We start from the raw sequence: 12,356 nt of genomic DNA on the forward strand, positions 1-12,356 counted from the left end.
TGTTGTTGAAGTCACCGTAATTACACAGATAGTAAAAGCAAGTAATGTATAGCTATATAAAAAATTAGAGAAATGTATATATTTATACACTCACAAGATAAAACTACACATTATAAACACCATATAAGGTTTCTTTTACTACCCTTGATATTATTTTAATATAATTCCAACAAAGTAGATTTCTTTTATATACTTATATGGTGTTTATATTGTATTCTTTTTATCTGGGAGTGTATACTTTGCCTATATATTTCATTTTTCTGGCTATATTTCACTGTATCTACAAATGTGTTGCTTTTACCATCAGTGTATAAATATCTGTATATACAGACCTGTAGAGTCAAATTGTTTACATAGATATTGACATTTGATACAGTAGCAACACTTACACCAGCTGTAGTAGTTTCAGGATAATTGTTTTTGTAAAACACACTGACATAGGTGTTGACAAAAGTGCATACCTGAAGGTGATGAAAGTCTTTACATCCTTCAACCATCTCTCGTCCAAGACTACGGCTACAAGGGCTTGATGAGCTGCTGAACCTGTAATGACACATTTCATTGTGAGATGGACAAAAGTCCATTCAAAGCAACATACACTCATAAAAATAGATTGGAATTACCTTGTTTTATCCAAGGTTTTTCCTGGGCGTCATCATCCAGTGGTTCATGCTCACAGGCTCCAGTTGCCCATGTGTGCTGGTTGCGAACATGATGAATGACAGCATGCCACTTCATCTGCACAATTAGAAACCATGTATGAACTTGTGTGATTGGACAATACATCTGTACCCAACTCAAACACATGTTTTAGTTTACAGCATCAACTTTGCACAAACATACCTTGAAGTCCTCCACAGACGATGCTTGCTTAGCACAATACCAGAAATGGTTCACGATGTGCCGGATCCAAGGCAACAGTTCAGACTGCTCCCTCACCATACCAGCCTGAAAACAGAATAGACCAGTGTTAGACAGTCACAATAAAAATGCTGCTTCATTGCAGCACGTTATAAAAATGTAGAAATCTAGTCACCAACAAATCCCTCATAATACAATGAAATTGCATACCCGTCTGAGCTTCTTCCCTAAACTTTTCGCTGCATGCCAAATATCTAGGGAATATTGTAGTCCCCATTCTTTGTATTTTCCATGTTCTGGATCTGTGAAAAAAAAGAACCATTTACAATCACAAATACATCCATCTGAACATCCAGAATCCAAATCTTACAGCCATTTCACTTACTCAGCAAAGCTGAAATTTGTGTGTGGGCATCAGTGACTACTTCTGTTATGCGTATCTCCGGCAGAAGTGCATCCATGGTTCGTATGAAGCACTCCTTCTCCATGATCACAGAGTTTCGGTTCGTTTCTCGCTTATCCAGGGAGACGATGTGCACGATGTCTCTAGATTCCTGCTCCATGGTTGTGTATGTGCAATACTGAGCACAGTGGCCTGCAGAATGAAAACCATGGTCGTCAATATGTGAACTGTGCAAATCAAAATCTCTCTCTCGCTCTCACTCACTCACTCACACACCCACACACCTGGAAAATCCATCCTGCCATCACCTTATGGGAAGACAAGAAAAAAAAAAAACATTACAAAGGTAACACAACATGGTCTTGATCAGTTATAGCAAACTAGCAAAATGACAATAGCAGGATATAACAATTATTCTTGTCTTATTAACTAACATTTTATGGATACAGATCACAGGCGACAAAGCTACCAAAACAAGGACTCACCAAGAACAACAACCTTGTCCTTCTCGCGTAAACGGGTCAGAACAGAACAGTCATCGTTTACGACTGATAATCCTAACATTTGCTTTTGAAAATTACCATGTCAGCAATAAATAGCTACCAGCTTGATAATTCCGATCTCTACTGGGTTTATGAACATAAACTGAGGACTAGTTGGCCTCAGTGATAATACAAGACACATTACAAACTCAAAAGAAGTGTATATAGATTATATACATGTACTTACTAGTCCAACAATAACAGGGCTAACTCCCCATCGGTCGGACATCCTTCCTCGTCTTTCATCTCACGACAGCGAGTGAACGCCGGGCCAATGTTGATTCTCGTCCGGGCATTTAGTTTGTTACTCTCCCGCTTTCTTTTTTTCGCCTCCTGCGATAAAACTTTTATTCTCTTCGGATTCTTCGCTGCTTCAGCCATGATAACAACTCCACGTTTCTCTCACCACGAGTTCTCCTCAGCTCTGCGCTCCAAGCCCCGCCCATTTTCGTCTCGACTACGAATCAGGAAGGAGGGGGAAGTGACGTATGTGCCGTAAAGCAGTCAAAGCCGTAAAATTTGTAGTTTTTTAGTGTGGCAGGGTTCCTACCATGCTCCTCAAAGTTACATAGTGCCAGTGAAAGCGATACAGACCCCCCCAGACCATGACAGAGGTGTCAGTAAACCTGTTGGAAGTTGATGTAGCATCACAATGACTCTGGAAATATGATATTAAGGTGGAAAAGTTACGTAGTGTCGCTTTAAACAAAAAAAAAAAAAAGTTGTATATAAATAACATGTATGCACTTTTGCTGGCTCAAGGAAGGACCGTGCATTTCTTCTGAAGGTGTCGTTGAACAGCTTCAGGTGCATTGCTTGGAAGATCTGAAACCATAAACAGAAGATTAATGTATTATTAATAGAGCTCAGGTGTTACCTAACAAGTGAGTGGCTCCGTTAGGGAACCCTGGAGCCACCGGGGCCACCGGGGCCACCGGGGCCACCGGGGCCACAGGGGCCATGGTGAGCAGCTCCGGCAGCTCCGTGAGCAGCTCCGGTGCTCCGGAGCTAAGCTAAATACATAGCCCATGCAAAGATCATACTTGTAGACAAATATAAATAAAAAAAATAACGACACTTACCGCTGACTCATGTGCAGTTGCCGGGTCCGTGCTGTTGCCACTGATTCTTTTATGAGGGTAAATGTCGATGCAAAAACTGTCCCTCGCTGTGGAAGCAGTCACCGCTTCTAAACAATGGCGGAGCTCCAGCCGGCTGAGTTGGTTGTGGGCGTGGTTTCATCAGCGGAGGCCGAACCTCTGCGCCTATGGTGACGTTTCAGCCGGGCGGGTTGTACAGACCCTGCAGAATTCGGTTGATTTTCATCTTCTGTGTGTTGGCAGGGTGAGGGGAGACCACTTTATATATGTTAAAACAAGAAAAAACGTGTTTTTCACAATAGGTCCCCTTTAACAGAGACAGCATTAAAAACAGTCTTCATTCAAATCACATGACTTTAAACATTTGTTTTTGCAACCCTCCCAGTACTCCAGGCAATGTGCTTGTTATGTTCCTTTAGCCAAGGGAAGCCCAGAATAAGGGGGTGCTGGGTAGAGTGATACAAATGAAAGCACATGAGTTCCTGGTGGTCGCTTATGATAACTAACAGGTTCAGTTTTGTGAGTCACCTCGAATATCAGGCTCCCATTGAGAGCACTGGCCTTTAATGGCTGGGATAATTGTTCAGTTTTCAAATTAAGTCTTTTGGCAAAATGCCAGTCCATGAGGCTCTCATCAGCCCCTGAGTCAATGAATACCTCAAGAGAAATGGTAGTGTCCTGATGCTTTACCTGGATCTCTGTTAAGGCTCGGGGAGGGAATTCAGTGGAGGAGAAACGGCTCACCAGTCTCCTCTTCCATCCGCTGTCTGTGGCTAGGGTGCGAAAGCGGATGGCATAATCACAGACAGAGCAGAGTCCGTACCTTGCTTGATATTACTCAACTCACGTGCCTTCTCTCGATTAGATGAGAGGGGATCAAAAGCCCTCCTCAGGGCCTTTATGAATTCCTTGAGGGAGTCACAGATAAGTGAATCGCGGGACCACTCTGCTGTAGCCCACGCCCTCGCCCTCCCGGTGAGATGGGAAACATCTCTTTATGCCAAGCGCACTGTAGGAAAGGCTGATGGCAAGAGTTCATAATGCATTTCACCCAAATTTGGACCCAAATGGACGACCGGAGACCAGTTCAAAATAAAACAACATTTTTAATGCAAAGTATCAACAAAAATCACTCCACAGAGGAAAATTTTCAAACTGCAAAAAACAAAGAAATGCAAGGCTGGCTTTAACAAATTGCCTGATGTGGAACCTAGAACACTTGACGTAGCAGACAAGACGAACTGGCAACAAGACAAGGGGAGACACAGACTATTTATACATGAGGTAGGGGAACACATATGGAGTCAATCAGGGGCGGGGTTGACAATCACAGTGGAGGGAAAAATCTCACAAAGCGGGGATGTCAGGATCTGAAACAAGAGGGAGAGGTGAGTATCAAAATAAAACAGGAAGCCACGAGACAACATAGACACGAGACAAAACTAAACACAACTTAATGTTTCTTGGACATGACAGAAACAGTCTTAACAGTGTGGTGAAAATCTGTCCCAAGATTATTGGACTCAAGCAGAGAGACCTTGGCTCCCTATGGGAACAACAGGTTTTGAGGAAGACTCAGAGTATTCTGGGAACTTCTGGGCATGTTTTAGAAAAAAGAATTTCACTGCTTCCTTCAGGACGTCGTTATGCCCAACCTGTGTGTAAGGGTAATCGCTTTTACAAGTCTTTTATCCCCTCTGCTGTCCCGCTATTAAATTTATCCTTATGAATTTGTTTGGTATGTGCATTTAGGTACTGTGTACCTTCTAGGAATGATATCATCCAGTGTTTGTATAGACTGTTTTTAATTAATTAATTTATTTGTATCAGCACTTTTTTAATGCAACAAATTGCAGATTTTTGCACACAGCTGCCAACCTTCTCTCTGTGTTTCTATTGAATGTGTTAAGTGTTTGTTATGTGTGTGTTTGGGCGCGAGCTGCTGAATCAAATTGCCCTTTAAGGGATAAATAAAGTTGTCTTGAATCTTATTATCATACATCATACAATCACTAATGTAAACAAGGCTTTCCCATAAATTCAAAGATAGATAGATCACCTTACCTGATATAAAGTGGACGCTGCAGACACGACCATTTTTTTCCTCATTCCAGTCCACGCGTTTAAACGCCTGCACTTTAGTCCGCCAGTGAAATGGGAAATTCCTACAACCGTATACGCAACAACCAGACATGTTGATGCTGGGAACTGTTTGTTAAATGCCTGCTAAGCAGTTGCTACCTCGTGTTTCAGTCACCGTCGCTGGAGAACAACACCACTTCTGTTGCCAAGATGGATGCGCAACATTACATGACATAGGCTCAAAAAGGGTCTATTATCACTGTATTGCACATTAGTTCTGATGCCCCCATGTGGTCAGAAGTGGTGTTGCTACACAGAGTGACACGTCTATTTTAACATCTTAAAAGTTTGGCAATGTTTGATGAATTTATCAGAAGTCTTGTGTTTTTTTAATATTTTCAGAGACCTATCAGAAACGTCTGTGCTTGCTATTGATGGTATTTGTTTAGGGGAAGCTCTGGGCACGGACCGCTCCGTCACGCTCCGTCACGGTCCCGTACAAGCTCACCGGTGGAAGTCCAGAGTCCTTCCAAATCAGTGACCTTCCATGCAACATCCATTTCCCGGACCACTTACAATATTGTGTGCCAGGAAAAAAACATTTCAAGCTGCAGGTAAAATAACCTTCAACTGGGCCGCTCGGTGGTGCAGTGGGATAAGCAAGCGGCTCATATACTGAGGCTACTGTCCTCCTGCAGGTTTGAATCCTGGCCTGCGCACCCTTGTCATCCCCATTCTTTCTCTCTACCCCCTTCCTGCCTGCAACTTAAATAAAAGGCCTCTAGAGCCCAAAAAAATCTTGAGGAAAAAAAAAAACTTCAACTAAGACTCTGCAGTGAGTTGAGAGATGAATGAAAACTCGACAGGCTGGAACCCATTTTAGCGGGAATTTGGGCTATTTTTTGTTTCTTGGTATTTAAATAAAACAATGTTCAGCTGACTTTTCCGGAGGAAATCCATAAAATAATCCCTAAAAATATGTTCTTAAAGTTGATTATACTCTTTGTCACGTTTAATCTGACAAGGATCTTCTGCTCACTCTGTCTGCCAGTGAAAAATGATTAATTCATGTTATGCTAAAACTACAGGCTGGTTGATTTATTATAAACCACGTAGTTAATTCGTCCAAAAAGTTTTGCTTTCTTTGTCACATGCTGATAAAGAAAGTAAATAATTCTGTTGGCAGCTTTGTTTTATTGCTCCTCTCTCTGCAACAACGCTGCACTGCATATGTAAGCATCCACCAGGCGTGAATTCCACTGGGGACAGCGAGGACATGTCCCTCGACTTCTCAATATCCCACTCCTGCCTCGCCACTTGCAAGTCTGTTCATACATTCATAACTGCAAGTCATAATTGCAGGCGATACGCAGGCCAGAGCGGGACAGCGACCACCCATGTGACTGTGAATAACAGTGGGCATTCTTGGGGGTCGCCATAATATATCGGTGGTAAATTACTGCAGTGATGTTAGTTTTAAGTTGGATATTGCTCTGGGTAAACCTCTCATTTGCTCAGGGTCCAGTGCGACTCTTAGCAAGCCGCTCCCACATTTCAAGGGCAGCATATTGCAGACTTTACAGTAAACAAAGGGAAGAGGGCTGAAGGTGTCCTGACTTCCTGTTTTCAAAATAAAACGTGGAATATATATGCATATATACTGTGTTTAAAGCTTGGTTCGTACAGGTTCCTTTCCATCTTTTTTTGCATCAGAGGTGTCATGGAGTGGATCATGATCAATGTGAGGATAGGAAGAGACTTTCTATGATGTCTACCGAAAGAAACGTGCGGAGCGGGAATACCAGCAGAAGATTGTGGATGGTCAGATAGTTCTTGATCAGCCTGCAGCCAAGTGAATAATCTGACTTCTCAAACATCACCTAAGAATGCATTGTTGGACTGGTGCTCCTTCACAAATTTCAATAACCCCATCGCAATACTGACCATTTTCAGCAAGTAAAGGGTGAATATATCATGGACAACTCATTTTTAGTATGTAGGTTTTATTGTGTATTTGGTCAATTCAATAATAAAGATTAACACCACCGTGATAATACAGCTGGTATAAGATCAAGGCTGAATATAATCACACCAAAACTCTCCTTTGTTCATGGCACCTGCCAAGACATGACTGTAAAGTAAAAAGGACAAAAACAACATCTTTGTGTTTATAATTTTAACATAAGATAAGAAGTTGTACAGTGGATGTATTGAGAGTATAAAAATGTTACTTAAAGGGGCTTGCGGCTGCTTTTAAGAAATGAGACTCTATCGCCACCCTTCACCACGACGGCCGTTGGGGGTACTGCAGCCAACAGTGAAGCCGGCACAGGAGAACGGGGAGAACGTGCATGCAGCGTCATGTGACGTCACATCCGCAGCCCAGCGCGGGAAAATCGGGACCGAATTGCAGCACATTTTGCAAATAAAAAAAACAGCCTCAAGCTCCTTTAACTTAAAAAAAAGAAATACTGTGTTTAAAGCTGTCGAGGAGCTAATGAGCTAATATTTACATATAAAATGTTATAATTATGAAGAGATTTTAAATGTGACAAGGAGAGGTGTATGTCATGCAGCCAGGACAGTATCCTACACTGATTTTGAGTTATTGATCACATAACCTGAAAGCTACTCAGGTAAAATGCTAATATTTACATTTTGAAACATTGGGACTGAGGTGGGTGTTGCTGGTTTGATAGATTCCTTTTGACAGAGTATGTAAGCAAAGCCATAATTCATGCAGTGACACTCGTCAAAAAAACACGCTGCCTCTTTATAGTTTGTTGATGAAGTCATCGCCAAAGTCAAACATCAGTTTCAGCGCATTCAGGATCAGAGTGTTGACATCCTCATCTGAGCTGATTTCATGACTGTAGTTCTTCACAGGGAAAATGCAGTTCATTGGAATCCCCAGTTTGGAGCTGAAGTCTGACATCTAAAATTAAAATGAAAAACATTTTATTGTAACTTCAATGTTTACCTCTGTGGGTCTGAGCTCACATTACAAAAGACTGGAGCTGAAATTCACCTTTTTCTTCAGATATTTGCTGTTGTAGACGTTCCTCAGGCTATTTTCAGTTTCACCACACGCCTTATCAATGTGGGTGAGGACAGCCAGTTGAGGAATACCTGCAGATAAGGAGGTGTATTTTTGTTTATTTTAGCATGAATATTTGCTCAACATGAGCATTACCATGCTTTCAGGCTAGACAGAAGTATAAATAATCAATATACCCGCTTTATCCTTTGGAGGGTCACAGGGGTCTGCTGGAGCCTATCCCAGCTATTTTCAGGCGAGAGGCAGGGGTTACACCCTGGACAGGTCGCCAGTCAATCGCAGGGTCACAAATACAGACAAACCACCAGACATACTCACACTCAAACCTACGGGCAATTTAGAATAACCAATTAACCTAGCATGCATGTTTTTGGACTGTGGGAGGAAACCGGAGTACCTGGAGGAAACCCACGCAAGCACGGGGAGAACATGCAAACTCCACACAGAAAGACCCTGCTGGGCCTGGGAGTCAAACCGGGGACCTTCTTGCTGTGAGGCAACAGTGCTAACCACTAAGCCACAGTGCTGCCCTATAAATAATGTATTATGTAATTATACACAGCCTACTTACAATGTAATTATAAAAATGTCTGATATCAAGTTTTGCAAGCCATTTGAGGCTGAACATTAAATCAGCAAAAGTGTGTATATGGTACCTTCTTTACATATATTTCAAAATAAATGTTCAATGAAGGTTTTTTTTATTTGTTAGGAGTTTGTTTTAGACATTTTATGTATACACTGTTCTGTTTTTCCTATATTTTCTTTAAGGTAACAAATATTATTTAGGATCTATTTGCTGTAATCTTAACAGTCTTTCAGGATTGGAAAAAGTCATACATTTTCAGAAATCTCAAGAGTAATTATAAAACTCATGTAGCATGTAGAGCTTCATAAACCTGAAAAAAGACTCAATCTGTGGGAGCTGATTTTAACACTTGACTTGTCATCAATCAAGTGCAAAACCATTTTTTTAAAGACAGGACTAAAACCTTTAAGCAGCTGCAAACCTTTGTGACACAACATCTTCACACTTTACATAATTCATATGTAAGTAATGGCATTCTAAAACGATTACAGAGTTCATTTCTCTCTGATCCCCTCTACTGTCTTATGTTTTCTTACCCAACTCAGTGGCTGCTTCTCGGATCTCCTTCATTTTTTCTAAAATGGAGGATTTCACTTCACTGGCATTGGCAGAACAAACACAAACCAGAACATGGACTCTGTCATCCAGCGATGGTGAGGAGTTGTAGCCAGGATCGCCATGGGACAGGGGAGATACAGGATTGAACTGCAGAAATTCAAAAGTACAGAAGTCTGGAAAATTAAACAGGTTTCTACTGTATAAAAGCATGTTATTCTTCATCAAACAAAGTAAATGAAGGACGTATGTAACAACCTTATAACCCTCTTTCACATGTCCCTTCAGAGCCAGTTTGATGTCATTTTTATTAACTCCGTTCTCAGCCCCTTCTTCCAAACCCATGATGTCATTGAACACAAAGGGGTAGAAGTTTCCGCTTTCTTCTTTCTTGATTTTATGGGTTTCATACTGTAAGATTAACCAGGAATTTAGAAAATCAACGTATGATGCAACCACCAAAAACTTTGTGTTAGTACTGGCAACAACATGTTTATTCAGATAACACACCGAATAATAAATCGACTAATACAGAAAAGATCTTTTAAGATAAGATAGTTTTCATTAGAGATCAAATTTGTGACAACCTCCTCACTTCTGTGTCTTAGGTGCTGGAGCAGTTCATATCCTTAATCCCAGTGTGACAAAACATGCAAAAAAAAAAAAACCCACCCTACACCAAGTAGTCGTGCTGGACAGTTTCCCTTTAACTCATCATAAACATTTTATTATGCAGGATTTTCAAAGACTATTATAATCTATGACACTGATTGCACGTCAACAGTATTGCTGGAGGCAAATACTCTGCCAGTTAAATACATTGTGCATAATAAATAATATTTTGGAACTCATTTTATATAATTTCTTCTACACAAGATAACAGTCATAAAATGTAAATAAAACCATTTTGGAGTTATTAGGAAGATGTGTTTTTCACAGAGGTTAGATGTAGCAATCTACTTCCAGCAACTAATCTGAGTCAGGCAAACACAGAGAACGCTATAAATACCTTCTTATTAAACTCTGACACTGAAAGAAAATAATCTAATTCCCAAAGAAGTTTACGCATCCCCATTGAATAATGTAGATATTAAATATTTCTTTCTCTTTTTTATCTTCCTTTTTGTCTTCATTTTTTATTGAACAAAATTATGCCACAGTGAAAACAAGTTAGATGTCGTTCATATGAGGTTGTAACAACCCAGTAATATCAAATTATTTTTAACATGCTTTTACATATTGAAACGTAGGATCAAAAGAGATGAAAAGCTTCTGAGTTTTGCATAAAAGTATCATATTGTCTTAATCAGACAGTTAATGATGTAAATTCTTTTGTCAAACAAAGTCCGGACTGTGCACATCAGAGCAGCTCCAAAGATCCAGTCTATCTTCAAACAATAAAGCTGTTTAGGGTGCATGACAGTATATAAAAGTACTGTTGTAGTTTCTAGTTTAAATTAGGTAAATTAGCTATACAGGTATGGTGAAAATATCCAGATCAGAAGGCATATTTATTTCAAATGGTTTGAACAAACCATCTTTGTGTGACTTTTGTCAGAGATGGTACTGCTGGCTGATGCTGGGATGGCTGGTCTCTCTCTGACAACACTGATGAAAGAGTTAATGAGGCTGGACTTTCCAGGACCAACTGGTCCGTACAGCAAAATTCTGAGATGACTGATTTCATCCTTTTGTGGTTGATAGTCCTTCACGTACTTCAGATCTTTCCCATTGTCTCTGTTGACATGCAGAAACAAAGAATATCATTTAATAAAACAGTTTTGAACATGGGTCTCACTGATGCCTCTGAGGAAGAGGGTTCCTGCTTTTTGAGGCCTGACAGGAATATTTCTGTTTAGTTTGCATGTTCTCCCCATCAATGTGTGGGTTTTATCCAGGTACCCTGGCTTCCTCTCACAGTCCAGAAATATGCTTTTTAACTTAAATAAGGATTCAAATAATAATAAGGGTATGTGATAATATTTAAAAATTCATATTTTTGTGTATTTTGCATTTTTTGAGGATAGTCGTAGCAATGCTTACTAGCTTCTAATACTTCTATAAGGTATTCCATCAGTTTTTAAAAAAGTCCTGAAGGTAAGTCATCATCATTACCTGCTGCATCTGTAATGGATATGGAAATATGTGTTGGAAAGAGACAGAAGAACTTGCAGTTTAAACAGTTGGGATGCACTCTTGTGTTTTATTTCATATTCCATATTGTAAGGAGGTATTTTGAAATAATATTTTGAAGTTTTTCTTTATTTCTCCAGATGCATTGTTGTTGTGTAGTTGTTTTTTTTGTCCAGAGAAACCTGTAGTCTATTATTTTGAGAAATGTGTTCTGCTTGATTGCTCTTGTGTTCCGGGTTTGGCCTGTAGGGGTTGCGTGCTGCCAGTTCATTACAGTCTGAACATGAAGCCAAAAGCGTCTCTCGCTTCATTTTCTTTCCCCTTACAGGGGCGTAACACATCCTGTCTCAAAGTGTCTGCTTGTGCGTCAGAGGCGTGTTGTTTTTTCCTTTGTGCACTAAAACAGATCCATCCAAGAGTTCTCACTCCATGGTTTCTGTCAGTTTTACAACTATGGGATATTTCAGTGAAACATGATGGCAGGGCCAGCCAGTGAGCCACACTGCTGGAGCTGAAAATATGGCTCTTTTTTTGTTTAGATTTTTTAGAAATAAACATAAGAAGACAAGCAATATTAGCTAGGACTACTGTCACCGTGCAGGTGTATAAAAATAAAGATACACTCACCCCCATGATATTTGTCTCCAAGGATCTCTCAATACTGACAAAGGAGCAATTAATTCAGTTAATTCAGAAAATATTAAAGTCATGCGACAGTACACACTCAGTTTGTGTGTGTGTGTGTGTGTGTGCAGAGCCGGATTAACGCAAAGGCAGACTAGGCACGTGCCTAGGGCCCGACAGGGGGGGGGCCCAGACAGAGGGACAAAAAAAAAAATTTTTTTTTTTTTTTTTTTTTTTTTTTTGTCTGCACACATATTAATGGTTGATAACATGCCGGTAAAAACCTAAAGCATATATATATGTGCATTATTACTATATTTAGTATACATACATATATATATACGCATACATACGCACAGGGCCGCCGCAAGGGATGTGCGAACCGTGCAACCGCACGGGGCCTGGCGCC

The 12,356-nt window shown here is 40.4% G+C and overlaps 1 protein-coding gene across 1 annotated transcript; it reads right to left on the reverse strand.

Annotated features, from left to right (window-relative positions):
- Positions 1 to 6,942: 6,942 nt before the first annotated feature.
- LOC133446290 (interferon-induced protein 44-like) lies at positions 6,943 to 11,754 on the reverse strand. Its single transcript, XM_061724299.1, has 6 exons — positions 11,750 to 11,754; positions 10,726 to 10,927; positions 9,449 to 9,601; positions 9,172 to 9,340; positions 8,017 to 8,117; positions 6,943 to 7,923 (listed from the first exon to the last, which is right to left on the reverse strand). The coding sequence occupies exons 1-6, from the start codon at positions 11,752 to 11,754 to the stop codon at positions 7,762 to 7,764; spliced, it is 792 nt and encodes a 263-aa protein (XP_061580283.1). The 3' UTR covers positions 6,943 to 7,761.
- Positions 11,755 to 12,356: the final 602 nt, after the last annotated feature.

The sequence above is a fragment of the Cololabis saira genome, chromosome 6, assembly GCF_033807715.1.
Source record: "Cololabis saira isolate AMF1-May2022 chromosome 6, fColSai1.1, whole genome shotgun sequence".
Classification (NCBI taxonomy): Eukaryota; Metazoa; Chordata; class Actinopteri; order Beloniformes; family Belonidae; genus Cololabis; species Cololabis saira.

What these genes read in the sequence shown, in the direction of transcription:
- LOC133446290 (XM_061724299.1), bottom strand. An exon ending in ATGTGAAAGAGGGTTATAAG is followed by an intron (nt 9,341 to 9,448) that starts GTTGTTACATAC and finishes GAATTTCTGCAG; the next exon opens with TTCAATCCTGTATCTCCCCT. An exon ending in GCAAATATCTGAAGAAAAAG is followed by an intron (nt 7,924 to 8,016) that starts GTGAATTTCAGC and finishes TTTTAATTTTAG; the next exon opens with ATGTCAGACTTCAGCTCCAA.